The 21,779-nt window shown below is 41.6% G+C and overlaps 1 protein-coding gene across 1 annotated transcript; it reads left to right on the top strand.

Annotated features, from left to right (window-relative positions):
- The first annotated feature begins 396 nt into the window (after positions 1–396).
- On the top strand, positions 397–13,357 carry LOC110560588 (cystatin-13). The gene is made up of 4 exons (XM_021656583.2): positions 397–524; positions 3,854–4,207; positions 10,166–10,279; positions 13,198–13,357. Exons 2-4 carry the CDS (start codon positions 3,980–3,982, stop codon positions 13,279–13,281), a joined length of 426 nt encoding a protein of 141 aa, XP_021512258.1. The 5' UTR covers positions 397–524; positions 3,854–3,979; the 3' UTR covers positions 13,282–13,357.
- The last annotated feature ends 8,422 nt before the right edge of the window (positions 13,358–21,779 follow it).

Here is a 21,779-nt window from a genome sequence, read left to right as displayed (position 1 = left end):
CCTTATAATTTGCTTCATATCTATCTTTTAGGATAGCCATTATCAAAAAGACCAATATAAATCTATACAGCTGTCTTTGAGTTACTTTTACTCTTATGAGTAAGCCCTCACCTATATTTCTGCAAGGAACCCCAATAAAATTTGTTGCCTCACCAAGTTGGCCTTTGGTAGTGTTTTTTACTTTAGTCTCCTTTTGGTTTCCTATCTGAAATGGTATATATATATATATATTTTCATATCTCCCTGGCATAGTGTTACACAACATAAGAGCAATGGAGAAAAAAGATGATGGGACCTGTGTGAGGTATCTTGACTAGAGGAGCATCAGAGGGGTTAACTTACCTCACAAAGGGGATACAGGTATGACCACCTAGTAGGAGAGTAGAGTCAGAGGCCAGAAGCACTTGGGGCTTAAACCCCAACAGATGCCTAACCTGGAGCAGGAGTATCACCTGAGTATGCTGGTGGCAAAGAGAAACCTGAGGCAACAGACCATTTAATCTTAATGTTCACTGCAGACAAAGGTACTTCCTGTGGGATAAAGCAGCCACTTTAAGGCCCAGAAACCAGCAACATGGCTGGGAACTTGGTTTAGACATGGTACAGAGTAGAGTGTTCAGGGTGGTTGTTAAGGACCAGGAAGGTAATCTAGAGATTAAAAAAAAACACTTACTGAACAGTCAGTTTAGATTAGCCTTCAACACACCAAAATAAGAAGCAAGGTGATTAATGGGGCAGGTTAGCATGCTTAAGACATGGGATAAGTGGGTAGAGGTGGTGAAGCCATGTTGCCTGGAACATGGGGTCATATCTTGTGCCTCCTGCTGCATCAATTCTATTCTGATTGTAAGTTTATGGGACCACAGCAGAGATTTGAGCAAATGGTGTGTCAATAAACTAGTTTTGTTTACTTATGGGGAAAATATTCTAAAATGACTAGTCAGTGCTATTCAAGATGGAGTAGTCAAAGCCAGTAGAAGTTAGTAAAAGAAACAAAAAAAAAATCTGGGCCCAGGGTTTTTTTCTGAGACTGTTACTCCAGCCCAGGACCATGCAAGGAGATAACCTAGAACCCCTGCACAGATCTAGCCTTTGGCAGCTCAGTCTGCAAGTGGGTTCCATGGTAAGGGGAACAGTGGATGTCTTGGACATGAACTCAGTGGCTGGCTCTTTGACCACCTCCCCCTGATGGGGGAGCAGCCTTACCAGGCCACAGAGGAGGACAATGCAGCCAGTCCTGATGAGACCTGATAGGCTAGGGTCAGGTGGAAGGGGAAGAGGACCTCCCCTATCAGTGGACTGGGGGAGGGGCATGGGATGAGAAGAGGGAGGGAGGGGGTGGGATTGGGAGGCAATGAGGAAGGAGGCTACAGCTGGGATACAAAGTGAATAAACTGTAATAAATAATAAATTAAGAAAAAAATTAAAAAAGAAACTTAACAAGAACACAAACAGAAAGAAAATTTAATGAAATATGCTATAATCAGGTAGCAGATAAAATCACAGAGAGGAAGTTGAATGAATGGCTGATAGGTTGCAGAAATTTTATGGTAGTTGAGGGACAGTAACTTGTCTTATGGCCCATTTGTGTGAAGTTCAAATATACATAAATAGATGTACACCTCATTATCTTAAGTAATAAAAATTACAGCACAAGTTGTCTTTCTCAAGATCAGTTATCCATGTCAGATGCTGTAGGTCATTAGGAATTATGCTCCAGCTGATGAGGGGTCGGGAAGTAGTTGTGATGTGGTTACAAAACATGTGGACATTTTGTTTTTTGGTTTTTTTTTTTCCTCCACAGTGGATGCCTGAATTGTGAGTAGTATCAATGTCATACATACTGTGCCCTTTTCTATATAGACATACCATGATAAAATTTAATTCATAAATGTTGTGCAAAGATAAACAATAGGGACCAATAAAATAGAGCAACTACAGTGTTCCACAATTGAATTATTTCAAATTTACGGCTTGATTACTTCTGGGATTTTTACATTTAATATCTTTGGACTATAGTTCACTGTGGATAACTCAAGTCAGTGTGAGGTAGTAGGGTACCCTTGATCATTCACTTATAGGATGGATTCAACTGCATCTGCCTGGCGCAGTTGTCTGTTTGGAAGAACCTACTGCATGATTTGATTGACATTACCTATGTAGAGGATATATGGGGCAAGAATGGTGTTAGCAGAGGATGGACAAACTAAGACCCCAGGAATACTTCGGTTATGTATATCACATTCATCGCCAATGCCTAATGTATGTTGGGTATCTCCTAGTTTTGTCATTAAATTCTATGTCCAACTTAAATGTAGTCACTCTACTTCTTAAAAATTCAGAAGAGTCTCTTAAGCTATTCATTCACTCACTGTCTATACTTCACATGTTTTGTTTTTTTTTTTTCCCCCAGAGCTGAGGACCGAACCCAGGGCCTTGCACTTGCTAGGCAAGCACTCTACCACTGAGCTAAATCCCCAACCCCCACTTCACATGTTTTAACTAGTTTTCCCAGATCTTAGAAATTTTAACTCAGTCTATCTTGTCTGGTCAAATTGGATATCATCCAAAGCAAATGTGTATTCAGGATGTGATTTAATGTGTGCATACATGGGGTAGGTTAACAGGTGGGGCCAGTAGTGGTTAGGCCTGAAAGTCTCCATTAAGTAGCTTTATACTTTTTATTGGCTTCTTAATAAGCTCATTTTCCTCCTTTGAAAAGGGGCCAGTCAGTATACAGTCTTTAGGAAAGATGGCTGTGCGTGAGTGACATAAGAGGCACAGGGCCCGATAAGCATCCAGATAGTGAGAAGACATTGTTTTAATTCACAAAATACCCCTGGAACCACATGTGTGGGTTCTCCAAGCAATGTTCTAATTACCTCTAGGCATCAAATGGATTCAGTTAGATTTCCATGTAACCTGGCACCAGCCTGAGGCAGCAGAGGTTTGAGCTGCTTTCACAAGACTCCCACTTTAGATATTAACCACAAGCGGAAGGTCCCTGGAGTAGATCACACCTTCTTTAAACTTGAACAAAAGGAAGGTCTCCACAACCTCTGCCTGCTTTGACATCTTATTCCATTTTCTGTTGTGCTGATGTGAATATAATAAATTGAAAAGAATAGAGATAATGTGCATCGGAGGGTTGTAGTTCTACGTACACAACTGAGGAGCCATGTCTGGTGGGGGCCTCTGCCCTGTATCATAACATAGTGGAGAATTCAAGTGACAAAAAAGGTACAAAGTCACTCCTGAAAACAGTAGGCTGCTCCAGCAATGTGTATTGATCCATTCAAAGGTGATGAGGAAACCATGACCTATTTATCTGGTAAAGATTTCACACCTTAATTCTATTCTAATTACAATCAAGTTTCCATCTGTGCCTTGGAATGGACAGTTATTAGAGAACAGATGAGCAGCTTGATGAAGAGTTATGCGCAGCAAGAAAAGCTGGTTCTTGGGGTTTCATTTCATCTACACCAAACCCCCATGTCTTCGCCAATCTGGAAACTCTCTTATCCCTCTGAGACATGCCACAGAGGTTCCATCACACAGGAACCTCTCTCTATATGATCTCCTAAAGGTCCAGAGTGAATTGAAAGGTCCAACCTTTTCAGTGATTCTGGGAATGAATTTCATATTTTTGTTACCACAAAGCCCACCTAGAGCAAACTTGAGCATAGCTGAGAAGGTTTGCCATAGAATATGTATATGCTTCCTTCTTCTGTATTCACTTGGGAATACTTAGGGTTCTAATACCAGAAATGGGGGTGATAATCAATTATGTATTTCTCGTTAAAGTACAGTATCATAAGGGTGTCAAAATAAATCTCTTCCTTTTAAACTACAGCACTGTCAGGAGTGGAGGTGAAAAGATCCGTTGACCTGCAGTGGCAGCAGGAGCCTTGCCAGCTACACTCACACCAGCTCTGGAAAGGAAGAGGAACTTGATATGTGTTTCCTTAAATGAGACACCATGGCCAGATTCTTACAGGCCCTGCTGTTCCTGGTGCTCACAATGGGCCTTGTGTCTAGAAGAGTCCAAGCCTGGGGTTCACCTAAGATTGTGAGACCATTCGAAGACATCCCCAAAAACTATGTCTATGTGCAGCAAGCAGTCTGGTATGCCATGAAAGAGTATAACAAGGCCAGCAGGGACCAGTACAGCTTCAGGGTAGTGGACATCCTAAAATCTCAAGAGCAGGTGGGTGCAGCGTCTGCTCCTTGCTCCTTTATCCCCTACTCGTCTGTTGAGGGCAGAGACTAGTGTCAAGGGATTACATAGGAGTGGAAACAAGGCCAAAGGATGCTTCTATATGCAATATACCATTTCACTTTAGAAGTGAAGATTAATTATATTCCCTATTCATTAGCATGAGATGGATAAGAAACATAAAATGTCAATTAGAATGGTTATGGTAACATTAAAAGTGTAGGCCAGGGGCTGGAGGGATGTGTCTGTGTTTCAGAGTACTTGCTGCTCTTGCAGATAACCCAGGTTTGGTTACCATCACCCAGATGGTGGCTTGCAGCTCTTTGTAACCCTAGTTATAAGGGATCTGACATCCCTTTCTGGCTTCTGTGGTCCCCAGGCATGTACTGTAGTGCACATATGCACATACAGGCTAAACACTAAACATACATACATACATGAACTAAAAATAAATACAAACTCTTGAATGTAGGTCAGAGTTCAGAAGGGGCAGCTATAGGTTTTGTGCAGTATTGAGTGCTGGTGTTCACAAGCTTTGAACTACTGTGGCTCAACTAGAGAGAGTGTTTACTTCCTGTTGGTTGGTCTATCAGCTGGTCTTGTTTTCCATGGCTCACTCATTCAGCTTTCACAGCTCCTAGGTAGGAACTCTTCTTATGTGTTATGGAGAGGAAATTGAGGCAGGAAATGTTTAGGGTGCTGCATAGTTGGTAGGTAGGAAAGTCAAGACATAAGATCCTTGTGATTTTAATCAGTATGAGTCTGAGTGACTGGATGGGGAATGCAACTACTGGATATTGAGAGCTAGTTCAGCAAAAGGGAAAAGAGAAGTACATAAACAGTCCAAAGTAAGAGAAAAGAGTCTGGAAAAACAGCAAGGGACTTCCTCAGTACACAAGAACCCCTTTGTTTCCCATTTGCTGAGCAATTAGGAATATACATTAGGCTCATGATTGGTTGGTGGCTAAGAGAATTGACATTGCTTACATTTATTTTAACTTAGAAGCACACAGGTGCTCTTCAGTTTATAATGACTTCACTTACTATATCTTGTAGTTTGAAAACAATATATGTTCAATAGAAAACTTGCTTTGGAATTTCAAATTTGGATACTTCCTTGGGTTACCAGTATGTGGTATCATATTTTCTTGTGGTATTGCCACAGCTCAGAGTGATCCCATGATAATGGAAAGGCAATTGTTTGGGGTACTATATTGCATTTGTGAGACTTAATTTATCACACATTTTCTACTTACAGTATTTTAAAAAAGTGGTTTTCTTGAAGGTGGGCATCTTTTGCTTGAAGGTGGGCATCCTTTGCACAGTTTTGGTTCTCAACTAAGGATGGCTTTCACATTCATGAGATTTTTGATAATGCCTTGGGGCATTTGTAGTTGTCATGAATGGAAGTGCTACTTTTGTTACCTATTAAGTTAAGGCTTAAGATACCCACTATCTTAAAACAACCAACCAGATGTTTGATGTTTGTCTGTTTGATGGTTAGAGAGTGTACCAGACAAAGAAAGGCCCAGCTGCAAGATTTCTGCATGACTGAGGCTGAGGAACTTGATCTAACTTAATATATATAAAAGTTTTAGAAGTCTGACTGGTAGTTGTGTTACAACGAAAGCCTGGCTTGTGAGGTGCTTCAGTTAGTAAAGTGATGTGGTGCAAGTATAAGGATCTGAGTTTGAGCCCAGCATTCATTTTAGAAAAGCTAGGTGTGGCAGTGCTTCTAATCCTACCACAGAGGACGCAAAGAAGGATCGCTGAGTCTGTCTGGCTTAGCCAGTATTGATCTAGAGATACTAGACCTATAATATAGAATAAACATACTAAAATATATACACCTAATCAGGAAGCTAATCAGGAAGAAGGACTCTGGCTAAGATGTTCAATCACCATTCAGAAAGGCAAAGAGGATAGACATTGGAGGAGGGAGTAAACAGGGAATAGGACAGGAGCCTACCACAGAGGGCCTCTGAAAAGACTCTGCCCTGCAGGGTATTGAGGCAGGTGTTGAGACTTATAGCCAAATTTTGGGCAGAGTGCAGGGAATCTTATGAAAGAAGTGGGAGACTCTAAGACCTGGAAGGGACAGGAGCTCCACAAGGACAGTGACAGATCCTAAAATTCTGGGCACAGGAGTCTTTCCTGAAACTGATACTCCAGCCAAGGACCACTCATGGAGATGGCCTAGAACCCCTGCACAGCTGGTAGCCTATGGCAGTTCAGTATCCAAGAGGCCTCCATAGTAATGGGGGCAGGGACTGTCTCTGACATGAACTGATTGGCCTGCTCTTTGATCACCTCCCCCAGAGGGGGGAGCAGCCTTACCAGGGCACAGAAGAAGACAATTCAGCCACTCCTGATGAGATCTGATAGACTAGGGTCAGAGGGAAGGGGGAGGAGGACCTCCCTTTTCAGGTGGAATGGGAGAGGGACATGGGTGAGGAAGAGGGAGGGTGGGATTGAGAGGGAAGAAGGGGGGAGGTACAGGAGGGATTCAAAGTGAATAAACTGTAATTAATAAAAATAAAAATAATTAAATTAGAAAAAGGATAGAGTGGAATTGAGGAAGATGCCTGATGTCATCTTAGATTTCACATGCATAACCACACATGAGTACCCACACTTACACACATATACATGAGCACATACACACAATAAAAATGAGAGGAAACCGTTTCTTGAATTTCCAATCTGGTTGGTTACTTCTGAGAGTACCACAAAAATAGCTTTCTCCCTCCTTCCAGATTTTTTTTCCATGTACATACACTGTGGAAAGATTCAAATTTTCTTTCTTTCTTTCTTTCTTTCTTTCTTTCTTTCTTTCTTTCTTTCTTTCTTTCTTTCTTTCTTTCTTTGTGAGATATGGGGAAGGGAAAAAGAACAATCGTTGGAGCCAGTCTTTATTCCACCATGTGGTTTCTAGGAATCAAACTCAGGTTTTCCAGCTTGGTACTAGGTGGTTTTACCCACTAAGGCATCTCACTGGTTCAATAAAATGAATTTTGTATTCATAAAATCATACTTTCTACTTTGTTTACTTTGGCACTCAAAGTGTCATGAGAATCCATATAATAGTATCTATATCTATGTCTATGTCTGTATCTATCTCTGCATATCATCTATCTCTTTCTATTTCCATCTCTATATATGTTTGCATCATACTTGGAAACTGAAGTACCATGGCTATTTTGCTTATATCCTAGCAGATCAGCAGGCATGTCAACAGAAAAAGTAGAACAATGAACATGGCATCACATCCAGCATGGCCAATACTCTGAATCTGGATTACTTATTTAGAAAGTATACCTATAAGATAATGGCAAATTGCCTCTGAATGCTACTAAATGTATTTTTAAAGTTTTATTTGTGGTGCTGCACATTGAACACAGGGCCTCAGTTAGGCTGTGAACTAAATAGATTTAGGCTTGTGCCAACGCTTCTGGTATGTAGGTTGGCATCGTACCAATATTGGAACTCTCTTATCTTTTAGATGTTTGTTTGTTTGATGGATGTGAAAATATATCCTTTGTATTTCCTAGTACCATGAAAAAATGTGTTTTCTAGTTTAAGGAGAATGTATTTTCTTCTATGCGTTCTTCCTTCTTATGAATTATTTGTATTGTATTGATTAGTTGGTACATTTGTTACTCGTGAATTAAGCAAACAAATGTACATATACACATATATAAATCACATTGTATATATATATATATATATATATATGGCTATAGTTGCCATTCAGTGTTTGTAGTTTTATTTTGCTTATAGGGTCTTTTGAGCTTTGAAAACATAGCAATATAGCATTTAGCTTTTTTCTTTCTGTATGCTGTTTGGATTTTTTTGTCTTGCTTAAGAAGTCCTCTTTCACCGAGTGTGGATTTATTTATTTATTTATCGACCAAGCACTAGGTATAACGTCTACATTTAAAAAAATAAGAGGCAATTACCAGAACCCTCCTCATAAAAAGACTCCAACGTTTTTGAAAGCTGGGTATAGCAGAGGCTAGACTTTCAGAAGTGGTCAAAATCATTGTATGAAGAGGTCTTTGCAGGCATCAAGTCAGGGAAGTGAACCTGTGAAGGGATAAGAATGAAAACTCTGTGTAGATTGTCTTCATTAAACTGTATCAGACTTTGGGGAGTCTAATGTCAGGAAGTTGGCTGTCAGCACGTTTAAAGTGCAGCACAGTTTGGGGAAAGGTTCCCAGGCAGCAATCAGTCCAATTCCAGGTAGACAATAAAACTTAGGATGTGACTACATAAACTTTTGTAGAAAGTACATATGGTCATGAGGATGGGTTCTATAGCTAAAAGGTCTAGAATTTAGTGTGGCCTCTGATCAATAACCTAGAGGTCAGCAGGCCATAAAGTACATGAGACATGTCTTCTAAGGACTAGGGAGGGAAGAGTCTGGAATAGTCATTCTGAGGAATTTGGGTGAGGTCTTCCTCTAAAGTAAAACATGGGTGAGGTCTGCCTCCACAGATAGCAAAAAGTCACCGGGTCATTAAAAAAATCTCACTTTCTGGATGGAATGCAGGCATTTGATTTCTATCTTCTCCATTGAGGAGACACCTCTGCATGACTGACATTCCTGGTTCTTTTAGTGCTTCTCTGTGAGTACAGGGACTGCTGTGCCCCCAACAATGGCCGAATTCTCTATTCTTTCCCTTGATCTATCAGTTCCTCGCTTTCTCATAGTTGCCTCTGAGAAAAACATGTGCTGTCATTTCAATGTATCCTCCTAAAAAAACGCTTCGGAAATTTAATCCCTTATGTGAGGGTGTGGAGATGTGGCCCTAAGGGGAGGATTTTATGCTACAAGGAGAATTCTTACCTTTGGTACCTACCTTACTTCTCGCTCATAGTTGTTTTACCTTTATTTATTGACAATTATTGTTGTTGTTATTATTGTGTGCATGCAGATATATGGAATATGTCTATATTCATATGTGCAGGTACATTATGTGCATGTGGGTGCTTGTGTGTGTGTTCACTGGGAGGCCACAGGTCACGCTGCTGTTTTCTTGGCTCACTCTCCCCAAAGCTGGACCTCATTGATTTTGCTAAGCTCGCTGGTACTTACATTGGACACTGATTTGTGTTTAAAGGGCATGAGGCTAAACAATCCATCTCCTGTCTTTTTTTTTTCTTGTGCTCTCTCTTGTCCTTCCACCCTTCGCTATGATAGGATGTAGTAAGAAGACTCCTGCTAGATATGTGATCCTTAATCTGTGAATGCACAGTCTCTAAACCCTCAAAAAAATTAAGTATCTATTTTCTTACAGATGACCTAATCACAAGTTGCAATAAATAAATGGTTAGTTTTCACTGGAAAATACTCTTTGTTTATAATTTCCTTGCTTCTTGCAATGGATATTATTGTTGCTTTGAAAACAAAAAACAACCGAGGGGAGAGGGAGATGGTTCAGCAAAGTGGTTCCTGCACACACATGAGGACCTGAGTTTGATCTACAGCATCTACTCAAATATTCATGCAAGTCTGCAACCCCAGCACTTGGGACAGAGAGAGATAAGCAGAGCCCTGAACTTCTTTTGCTAGCTAGCTTAGCAAAGCAAATGAGCTGCAGGTTCAGTGAGAGTGAGGTCAACCTCGACCTGTGGCCTCTCAAGGTGTGCTCACACAGGCACTCACATGCACATATGCACCAACCCACATGAATGCATACATCTACCATATAGACATATGCATATACACAACAATAAATAAAAATAAAGCAATTGTGAGAGAAGAGTGAGACATAGGTCAAGGTAAGAGTTCTCTCAGATAATCTCAAAACTTCTGCCAGGAGATGTAGTTGAGGAAGAGCAGAAAGATATTCTAGCCCTAAGTAGCCAATGGCATATCGACATATCAGAGGGAGTACTTGGCGCTGTTTTCTTGTATGAGATTTAACTTACATGACTCGTTTAAAGCTTACAGACAGTCTGGAGTACTATGTTGAAGTAAAAATTGCCCGAACAATGTGCAAGAAAACTTTAGGGGACAACGAAAACTGCTTGTTTCAGCATGATCCTAAAATGAAAAAGGTATGTGGCTGACATAAAAGAAATGGCCCTGGTCTCTCCTATGTGATAGAGAATACTGAGAGCACAGTTCTGATGCATTTGCTAGCTTTTTATTTAAACTTTGCTCTATTTGAGACTATGGTAGTCAGACCTCAGACCTGAGATGTTTCAATTATCTATCATTGACACCATCCTACCTCATTCTACAAGATATACACATCCATATACACATGTTCATACACACACATGTACATACAGGGAGACACACAAACATAAGCACATGAGGAGAGATATCTACATGACACATAAAAGTAAGCTTAAAGCCAAACCAATTCCTTTTCTATTGCTATTTTGCATTCTGGAAGGCTTCTTCTGGGCGCCCACTCTGAGCCTATGGTATGGTATGTACTGGCAGGGGTGTTCCAGACAAGCGGGTCAGTCATGTCACAAATGTAGTACAGAGGACCGGCTGATAAAGCTGGAGCGACGCCAGCGACGGTGCTTCTGTTTGTGGCTTCTCTGGTACAAAGTCAGGGATTGAAAGTTTGTCCTGCTCTTTTTCAGGACGGGCATGTGAACATACCAGCAGGGGTGTCCTGACATATGAACCTGTCCTTGCTAAAGCCACAGACATCTCAGCCAAACTAGCATAAATTCAACATTCTATATTCATCCACTTCCTCATAAAGAGGTGGTCCTAAGGAAATCTATAATTTTAATTTCAGTTATAATAATAATAATAATAAAAATAAATCATTATAATAATTATATTTATAATAATATATTTTTAATAATTATTATTTATTATATAATATATAAATAATTATATATTATATAATAATCACATATTTATTATATAATATATAAATAATTATATATTATATAATAATCACATATTTATTTATTATATAATTATATTATAATTATATAATAAATAATATATAATTATATATTTATATATAATTACATAATAAAAATTTATTTATAATAATTATTATAAATATATTATATCTATAATAATTATTATTTATTATATAAATATATAATAAATAATAGATAATAATAATAATTATTATTATTGGTGTGTGTGCGCACACGTGTGTGTGTGTGTGTGTGTGTGTGTGTGTGTGTGTGTGTGTTTGTGCATGAGTGTATGCACGCCAGAGGTTGATATTGGGTGTCTTCCTCTGTTGCTCTTCATTTTACTTTTTGGGGACACAGTCTTTCACTGAAGATGGAACTTGCCATTTGGGTTTACAGACTAGCCAGGAAGCCCCCTGGATCAGCCTGTCTCTGTCCCCACAGTGCTAAGGTTCCAGGTGTGTGATGCTATACAGTGTTACATGAGTGCTGGACATGTGAATGCAGGGTCTCATGTTTGAGCAGTGAGCATTTTACCCACTGAGCCATCTCCGCAGCCCCACCGTCTTAAAGAAGAGATAAATAAACCCTGCCGTTAATCCTGGGTAGTGGCGATTTTGGTAGTTACCTTACTCCAAGTGCCATGCACTACGAGGGAGCGAGCCAGTTGAAAAGCATGACATGACTGCTTCACTGAAATCTTGAAGCAGTGAATGGGAGGGAAAATTCATCTTGTCTGCTGCTGTTGTATGGAAGCCCTTGGAGGCTGTGCAGCTGCCCTAATGGCTCTGGATGTCCAACACATAACCCTATGTTCAGTTTTCTGCTCTTTCACGTTAGGCTTGAGGAACATCTTAGCTATGACTAGTGTTACCAGGCCTTGTGCCTAGATAGGTAGGTACACATCACAGTGGAGTCAGCGTTAGTGTCTGATAAACAAAGACATTTGATGTTTCAATTTATGCTGTATAAGTGAATTGTGTTGTATAAGTGTACATAAATGTTTTCTAAAAGTGCATTCTCATGAAATATGCTAGCGATAAACGTGGTGGCATGCCTTTCAGGAACCCTTGATGATTGCTTAATTCCTTCTCTTAGGAGTTAGCTTGGGCAGCATCTTTGTCGAGATTACCTAGATACAGCTTCATATAAACTGAAGTTTTTATTTTTGCTTTTTAAAATGCATATTCTGATGTAATTTCTTTCTCACTTTTGCGTGAGGCTGTCATTAAAATTTATATTGATGTCATAGAGGTATTTAGACTTTGCATTTTTATTCTAAGTTAATGTGGATCTTAAGGAGAGAGACTAGAAAAACAGAGTGCTCGTTGACCGCCGTGAGCCTGGAGCCCCATTTCTTCTGCAAGACCAATGCCAGCTCATGCGTCTCTGTGGTTCTCCACCTGAAGGCTGTTTTGCTGGTGTCTGTACAGTTTTTCTACTTCTACTCTGAGAAGCACAGGGCTCTATGTTATCCTCATTTCATTGATTACATGGGGAAGGACCCACTGGGACCTAGGCAAAGCAGAGGGGCTCTGTGGATCACTCGAAAGTGGGTTGTAGCTGGAGGCATATTTGAACATCTGAGCAGTTTCTTGGTTCAAACAGGTTCTGTGAGGATAGCTGGCTCCTCTGCCTTAAGGTTTAAGGTTGACCATGCATGCACTGCAGTGGGTATGGTTGATTCACTCTCTTAGTCCTCTTAAGTCAAATCCTGGAAAGTAGAAGTAAGGACTTACAGGATTTCCCCCTTTTCTTTCATACTCTGTGTGTGTGTGTGTGTGTGTGTGTGTATGTGTGTCTGTGTGTATACCCATGTGTGTGCATGTGTGTAATGTACATGAAAACCATTCTTTACCTTATCTTTGGAGATAAGTTATCTCTATGAGCTCACTGATTGGTGGGCTGGCTGCCACTGATTCCCAGGATATGCCTGCCTCTGTTTACCCTGTGCTTGGTTACAGATGTGCAGCCATGCCTGGCTTTTTTGCATAGGTTCTGGGGATCCAAATTCAGGCACTTTACTATTATGCCTTCTCCACAGCTCCCTAAATAATTGTTCTTTTTGTCTCTTTTAGAACGTGTTTTGCATTTTTATTGTTAGATCCAAACCATGGAAGTTTGAACTTAAAATGCTGAAGAAGCAATGCAAAGATATCTAACCAGCATCCAGAATACCTTGTCATTCTCATTTTTCTTTAAAATAAATAAAGATGCTTGCAAGATGATGGACCACCATAACTGACCCACTGACTTAATTAATTGTGTGAATTCTTTGGAACTGGTGCTGAGAATAAGTGATGCTATTTTCTGGGAGTTGGGCATCCTTCTTTAGTTGTTCACATTATCTCCAAAGAAAGACAACCTGCTGCCAATAAATGGATGCTATTTCTAGCATAACCAAGTTCCAAACACAAATAGCTTTTAGTGTCCAGAGTTGCCCCATGGGATCCCTTCTTCAGGTTCACACAGCGTGCCTGTTCAGCGTGCAGAACACGAGCAAAGCACCTGTCAGCTGCATCACCACCCTTGCTGTCATCCATTCCCCCATTTCAGTTTCTGATCATTCACCTGAGAAAGTCAGTTCCCACTTAACCCACCAGGCTAAAAGAGTCTTCTAGGGTAGACGTTATTATTATAATCTTAAGTAAGTGTTTGGGAAGATGGAGAAAAACACTTGCTGTTTTGCATCATAGTTCCCTTAGCCTCCAAGTTCTGTTCGGTCCTTAGTGGCTCAAGAATTCTTCAATGGTTTCCTGGTTGAGTGATGTATTCTCTGCCTGTAAACAAATATGGAGAGGGTGGCTTTGCTGAGGTCAACCAGAAGACTGGTTATATTTCACAGCACAGCAAGATTGTATTTCATCTACAGTGATGGCTGTGATAATCTATGTTGCCTCCAAAGTCTTTCTGGAGCTTAGAAGATCAAGAAGACACATGACTTCTGGAGAGCAACACTCCCTAATGCTGCCTGTAGTCTGTGTATGATGGGTGAGGTTACATCCAAGGACTCCTGTTATGGGGTCAGACAGCAGACATCATTCACCTTTGCCTCCTTTGACTTGATGCCTGGCTATGCTGAAGGATTAAATGTAATGACACTGTTTCTGGTCCCCAGCTCTGTGGAGGTTGGGAACAGGGTGTGGGACTCTAGGAGAGGAAGTCCACATCAGTCTCTGACCTCTGTACACATGGATGCATGCATGCATGCATACATACATAACTACATATATACTTGTGTACTCACATAATATATATACATGCATACACCACAGGTCACCCTAAATATATACAAAAAGGAAGTCATGTCAAAAATATATGCAAAAAGAAGTCATCTCAGGGCTTCCTGCCCTGAGATCAGGCTGTCCCTGCTGCTCCGTATGGCTTTCACACGGTCTCTGCCTTTCCTGCTGATGTGCAGTTTTCAATCTGAGCAGCCCATAGACATGTGGCAGATTTCCTCACTAGGCAGGGATGCCAGCTCTTGGAATGTTTGTCAGAAAGTCTTGACTTATGGTTGGTCACAGAGAAAGGTAGGTGATGTTCTTGCTAGCTCTCACAGAATCTGGGATATGTGTACTGGTAAAAGAACACTGAGAGACAAGGGTTAATGTCTTCGTGCAGAGCTAGCCACTGGCTTTTTAAAGAGTCACTGCAGGATCACCCAGTATTTCCTGTGGGGGAAGGTCAGGCAGTTGGGCCCAACCTGCAGGGCCCACAGAGTTGTGGCACTTTTAAGCTGTGTGCATCAGGCGATGGAAATTGTGCTGTAAGAGGAATGAGCTGTGACCCTCAGAGTGGAGAATCACACAGACCTGAACAGTGTTTCGTACATTATTCCATTCTGCACAGTGGTGACCTCGGTCCCAGAATATGGGGCCCAGTGTCCTCAGTTCACTTTTTGCCTCATCCATTTACTTCCCCTGAGCTCTGCCACACCACACCATCTTCATCAGGTGGTGTACTGTTTGGGTCAGCCAAACTCGGTACTTTTACTGTTTCAGTGTCTGCCTGTGTTCTACTTTGATACGACTTATTTTTTTTTTCTTTTTAAGATGTGGATTCGAAGAGTGGCTATATATATATATATATTATAAATATAAATATTCCCAATATAAATATATATATTTAATTATTTTAGTTTTAATAATTACACTTTATTCACTTTGTATCCCCCCTGTATCTCCCTCCTTCCTCCCCTTCCAATCCCACCCTCCCTCTTCCCCATCCGTGTCCCTCTCCCAGCCCACTGAAAAGGGAGGTCCTTGGCCTGCTCTTTGATCACCTCCCCCTGAGGGAGGAGCAGCCTTAGCAGGCCACAGAAGAAGGCAATGCAGCCACTTCTGATGAGACCTGATAGACTAGGGACTTCTTTTTTGCATATATGTAGGGTGGCATGTGGTGTATGCATATGTACTTATTGTTATGTGAGTACACATGTATAGATGTATATAGGTATGTATGTATGTATGTATGTATGAATGTATATATGTATAGAAGTCAGAGGTTGATGTGGGCTGTATTCCTCTACTACTCTCCACCTTGTTTTTTTGAGACAAGGCCTCTCACTGAATCTCAGAGTTTACTGATTTGGCAATACTTTGCTGGCTAGTGAGCCCCAGAAATCCTCCTGTCTTTCTCTCCCCATGTCTAGGATCATAGGCATGTGCCACCATGCCTGGCTAGGGTTACTAACTTGGATCCTCATGCTTGCAAGGCAAGACACTTACAAAATGAACCCTCTCTCCAGGCCCTTATTGCCCATTCTCATCCAACATAAATGGCCTATTTTGAAAGATGAATTGTTTTCAGAGGATGGATTTTAAATTAGCCAACTCCATCACATCTCACATATGTGCTAGAAAAATGCCTCACTCTCACCTTGTTCAAAAGATCACCTGGGTTGTAACCATTAGGAGCATGGGACTATGGAGGAATCCTGCTTCATGTCATTGGGACTAAAACACATATTCTCCCCAGGGGAGTGACGCTCAGATAGCCCTTTTAATTTTATGTAGGTATTTTTCTAAGTCTTGGGTAAATGTGTATTGTGGATGGAGGAGAACAGAGAAAGGGCTGTGGCCTGAAAAGTTTTGGGTCAGAAGGAGCTGTTAAGCAAGAGGTTGTGAGTAGACCCTCTAGGCTACCTGTTTTCAGCTGACTTTAAAAGCTACTCATTCTGAAGGCCGGACAGCTGTGGAATATATTGCTGGCTTCCCACAGGCTTCATTGGAAAAGATACATCTGAAGCCACAAAACTACTCTCCAGAGAATGTTTCTCTTGTCTTGAGTCCCTGGGAAAGTTGCTTCTGCCTGTCCACCCTCCCTTGTCCTGTCCTTCAGAGAAAGTTGCTTCTATCTCCATGTCCACCCTCCCTTATCCTGTCCCCCAAGGAAAGTTGCTTCTATCTTTTCTGTCCACCCTCCCTTGTCCTGTCCTTCAGGAAAAGTTGCTTCTATCTCCATGTCCACCCTGGGAGGCTAGCTTTTCATTAACTATCTCCTGGGAAAGTAGCCCTTTGCTATGTCCCCCCTTCTCCACGACAAAGAGGCCTTTTCCCTCCTAACAATTAACCACAGAATCAACCATTTCTGGGAAAGGAACTGAAAATATGTGAGTCCCTGAGATTTTCTAATCTATTTTTTTCCCTTCATATTCACAGAACTCAGAATATCCTAGAGATAGTAGCTCTGCCTGGATATCAGAAGACTAGACGTGCAAAAGCTTTCAACCACCTTGCTGCCAGCCAGACTATCTGGCAGGCATTTTAGACTCCACATACATTGGCTTGGACTTCCTATACATTTGTTTGTTTATTTATTTATTTTACTTATTATGTGAGAGGACATGTGCATGAGCACACACACATACTTGGGTATGCCTCAGAGGATAACTTGGGGTAGTCTGTTTATCCTTCCACCACATAGGTTCTAAGGTCCTCAGAGTTGACAGCAAGCACTTTTACCTGCTGAGCCATTTGTCAGTACCTGCAACCTCCATGCAAGTGGTCTTTGTTGGTTACAGGCTCCGTTGTTTCCGTTTGCCAGCTCTCTAAAAAGTCTTTCTTTTTACCCTTACAATTTGTCCAGGCTGGCCAGGACAGACTAGTCTAAACCTCAGAATTTGGAGCTCTGTCTTTCTTGCATGTTCCCCACTTCAGGACAACAAGGCTGGGAAAATTGCCTGGTTTGGCTGTTCACTTTTCTTATCATAGGAAGAGTAATATATCTGCTGAGGTGAAAAAGAAGAAACATCACTTTTCTCTTCTGGATAAAGAAAGAGAAATGAATCAGGATGTTCCAAGGTCTGTCTTCTGTGGATACCAAGGTACATGAAAGAGCCTGCATGCTCGTGCTCACAGACCCCCAGAGGATGTAGTTACTGTGAATAACTGAAGCACTCTGATGTGTTAGAGGCTATTGACTACAACTGGTCATATTCTGAACCAGTGTTTATTTAACACAGTAATTCTGGTAGAAAACAAAAATAAAAAGGTAACTATTTTTGTGTCTGGGGGCAGGGGCACAGAATCTCTTTTCCAACAACTCAGTGCTACTCCTGTTGTCTTGAAAGCAGCTACCAGCAATGTGTAAATAAGAGAGGTGATTGTAGTTCAATAAACCACATTTATATAGCAGATAGTGACTGGAAAGGGCTCTTGGGGCACAGTTGACAGTATCTGACAGTAAAAGACAGAAAGTGAGAACCAGGTGCAGCCAGAGAGAAAATGGGATCCACTCCAGGAAGGGGACAGGCAATGGCTGTGTGTGGCCATACATGGGGCCACTCAACATGAAGGAGTGTGAAGACAGCGAACTTTATATTAAACAACACGTTACCAAGGCACATTAGAGTCCACTTTCAAAAGAAGATCACTGAGAATACTGAGAGGATGAGGAGGAAAAATATCGGAGGCCAGAACAAAGCTTAAAGGGACAGAAAACCAGTGACAGAGAAAAAAGTTCAGGGAACTGAGAAGTGAACACTGAAGGATGCAGATAAGGTTGTGAGGCCCTTCCAGAATGGTCCTGGGTGCTCAGCCAAGACTCTGCCTCTGGGGTAGGGAGGAAGTCACAACAGGCATGTGGTACTATGACATCAGCAGTGACTCTTACCAAATAAGAGGCTAAAAGCAGAGACAGGAAGGGCTGCTGTGTGCAGCCTGTTAGGAGGGTAGGGGTGAGTAGGCTGAGACCCTAGTTGCAGAGATAAGGACAGCAGTAAGGATGACACAATGAAAGGGACTAATACTTGTTAATGGACCTGATGTTAGCTATTAACTTGGGAACAGAAGCCCAGAAGCTGAGGAATATTGTTAATCTCTGACCTCATTTGTATGAGTGACATTTAGGGAAGCAGAGCTAAAATTTTGGCAGCATTGTGCATGCAATTTGAGCTCCATGCATGAAAAAAGAGACTTCATTAGGCAATCAAGGGCCCAGAAATTGGGATGGGTCATGATTCCTAGAATGTTTCCAGGGCCACCCTATAAGGTCCCGACTTGCTCCCAAATCTTAGCTCCAAGTCTTAAGCATAGCCACGGTGCAGTACAGGCTCCTTGTATCCAATGAATTTCATCCTGTCTTGGTTCTGATACCCTGATCATATTCTCCTTGCTCTGCTAGACTGGGGTGTGTGGGGGTGGTAGTTGGCTTCTGTGAAGTCCCATTCCTTCCTGCTGTATTTAGGATAGATTTTTCTATTTCTGACCAGATGCTTCTTAGTCTGAGTAGTCTAACTCTTCTTGTCCTTTGTCCAAGCCTAAGAAATAGACACAGCTTCATGTGTGTGCAAGGGGAAGTTTTCTACTATTCTGAATAGTTGTCTACTCAAGGTTAGAGTTCCCTCTTAGTTACGATAGGCTAGATGATGCAGGAATGAGACATAAACTCTCCCACTTCAGTTGAGTACAGAAAGGCTTTCTTGGCTTTGTGTACATAGAGCTCAGCCCAGGTAGCTTTCCTTGGTGGTCTCTTTAGAGCTGCTCTGTGTACACCTATGGAACTTCCTTCTTTCAAGTCCTGCCCTAAAGCAGGAGAGAGTGAGAGGCGGGAAGGAGAGAGTTTACAAATTTTATATTATTTTTCAAAAGGTAGAAAGTACTTTATATGCTCATTGGGTGGGGGTAATTTCCAGTCTGTAAAGCACTTTAAGCAGGTCAGCTGACTGCACTTACCTGGCATCTCTGGCTTCTGTCCTACTTGGTCTTCTTATTGTCATTGTTTGGGAAATAAAGGATATCTTAGACTCTCCCAACATGGCTGAAGCTTGCTCTGTTCTCTGTAGTGGTGGTGGCCATGTAGCATCTTCAGGGAACCGTTTATGAGTGCTTCACTGGTGGGATTCCACACAGCAAGGTCCGTGGAAACCCCTCCCACCTTGGCAAAGACCTATAACAAATGTTGGTGGCCACTGTGCTTATTATTAGATAGCATGTGTTACAAGCTCTCCTTGTCTTTACTATGCTGTTTATAGTCATAGCAATATTTAGTTTCATTTTGTCAGTTACTTTGTCTCTGTCTGTAATCAATAAGTATTATGACAGAGGGATGCTATTTGATAACTGGACAAATCATCCCATTTTTCATCATGTATACTGTGTAATCACATTTGCTGCCAGCTGGGTATGTGCTCATGTCCACAGGATATGCCAGGCTAGCCATTAATTTTGGGCTTGCTGATATTGTGCTTTGTAGTGCAAAATACAGTTGGGGGGTGATTGACAACAGGTGGTCAACAGGTGATTAATAGTGGTAGGGGATAAGAAGGAAGGGAAACTATTGGGGGAACATAATGTTTTTTTTCCATTAATTACTTTATTTAATCACTTTACAGTCTGATTACAGCCCCCTCCCTCCTCTCCTCCCAGTCCCACCCTAATACTCCCTCATTCCCCCTCACCCTTTCTGAGAAGGAAAGGCCCTTCATGGGTATCAACCCACCCTGGCACATCAAGTCATAGCAGGACTAAGCTCATCCACTCCCACTGAGGCCAGGCAAGGCAGCCCAGCTAGGGGCAAGGGATCCAAAAGCAGGCAACAGAGTCAGAGACAGCCTCTGGTACTTTTTGTAATTTAAGGCCTTGTGTAGTACTGATGTTATGATTTCTTTGCATAAAAAATAACCAGTAATATCACTGCTCAGGTGAGCAGGCTTATGGTTGTATAAATACTGACACCTTGAGCTATTTGGGACCACTTGCTTGAATGTCAACAGGTTGTCAGTGCCATCACTTGTGCTGATGTCCCTTTCCCAGTCTCAGCACCTGAACTCACTAAAGCAGAACACTGTGACATCATCACAGGTTCTGTTTTATTTCTGACTCAGTGGTAGGTGTGTGCGGGATGATGACTATGGTAACTTCTTTCTCTGCATCTTTGATTTTGTTGATGTTGTTTTTGTTTTTTTGAGAATAGTCTCAGTAGACATCCCAGGGTAAGCCATGAACTCATAATTCTTCTGACTCTTCTGCCCTAATACTGGAATTACAGGCATGCACCATATTGTAAACTACTATAACTTCCTGAGTAGTTCTAGTATCACAGTCTCCATCTATCTTCCTCAGATGTCCTCCCCACTAGATGTGATCAGGCACCATTACTATGGTTGAGGATGTTGATTTCTTTACTTTTTCATTAGGAATATTTGGAAAATTGGAATATACTTGGTCAGCAATGAAAGATGATGTGTATGTATGTACATGATTGTGGGTGTACACACAGAAACACAGAAGCCACAGCCAGATACCAGGTGTCTTTATCACTCACTACCTCAATTCCTTGAGACAGGGTCCCTCTCTGAACCTCCTGTTCTTTACCTCCACATCACGTCCACATCACTAGCTGCTCTGCCAGTGGTGCAGACCAGTGGACCAAAGGTATGAAACAATAAGGAAGTGATGTAGGACAGTGGTCTTTATTCTCTGCCTCATCCTTTAGGTCCTATAGGCCAGTGATATTCAGGCAGGCTTTGAGCATGTTCTGTGAGCCTCTAGCAGCTGTGCCTTCTCAGCCACAAAGCTCAACTCTTCTTTCTTATTCTTTCCATCTCGGTTGCTACTTGTCTTACTGTCTTCCAATAACATCAAGGGGCTATGTCTTTTTTTTCTGTCTGATTCTGGAGCATCCTGATAATGGCTCCTTTGTTTCATTGAAGATCAGGATGTGAGGCTGGCCTGAGTGGGGGGATACTCTTCCCCCTTTGTCGATTCTGTCAGGCATATCTTGTTTGACATTGTTATCTTCCTCTTTCCAGGACTGGGGGTGATTTAAAAACATTTGTTGAGGCCAGGTATGGTGGCACCTTTAATCCCAGCACTCAGGAGACAGAGTCAAGTCAAATCATCTCTGAGTTCAAGGCCCGCTTGGTCTTGAGTTTCAGAACAGCTAGGATACACATACAAAGCATGTCTCAAAACAAAACCAACCAACCAACTAACCAACCAACCAACCAAACAAAACCTCCAAAGACAAACCCAAACCCAAACCCAAACCAAAAACAAAAATCCTTTTAGAGTAAGCAAGAAGAGGAGAGTGTCTAAGTCAGAGAAGCAGCTGAGAAGGAGGAGTCTGTGCCCAAGCTGAAGAGATTATGGGGTGGAATTGTGCTTGATAAACAACTGTTGGACAGACAAAGCAGTGGTTGTGGAGTTCTGGTGCC

The sequence above is a fragment of the Meriones unguiculatus genome, chromosome 4, assembly GCF_030254825.1.
Source record: "Meriones unguiculatus strain TT.TT164.6M chromosome 4, Bangor_MerUng_6.1, whole genome shotgun sequence".
NCBI classification, from domain to species: domain Eukaryota; kingdom Metazoa; phylum Chordata; class Mammalia; order Rodentia; family Muridae; genus Meriones; species Meriones unguiculatus.
This window is presented reverse-complemented; position numbering and strand designations above follow the sequence as displayed.

Bases quoted from the DNA above. Each gene is read 5' to 3' on its own strand.
- LOC110560588 (XM_021656583.2), top strand. From the start codon at position 3,980: ATGGCCAGATTCTTACAGGCCCTGCTGTTCCTGGTGCTCACAATGGGC. The intron at 4,208-10,165 runs GTGGGTGCAGCG...ACTCGTTTAAAG, and splicing joins TCCTAAAATCTCAAGAGCAG to CTTACAGACAGTCTGGAGTA. The intron at 10,280-13,197 runs GTATGTGGCTGA...TGTCTCTTTTAG, and splicing joins ATGATCCTAAAATGAAAAAG to AACGTGTTTTGCATTTTTAT.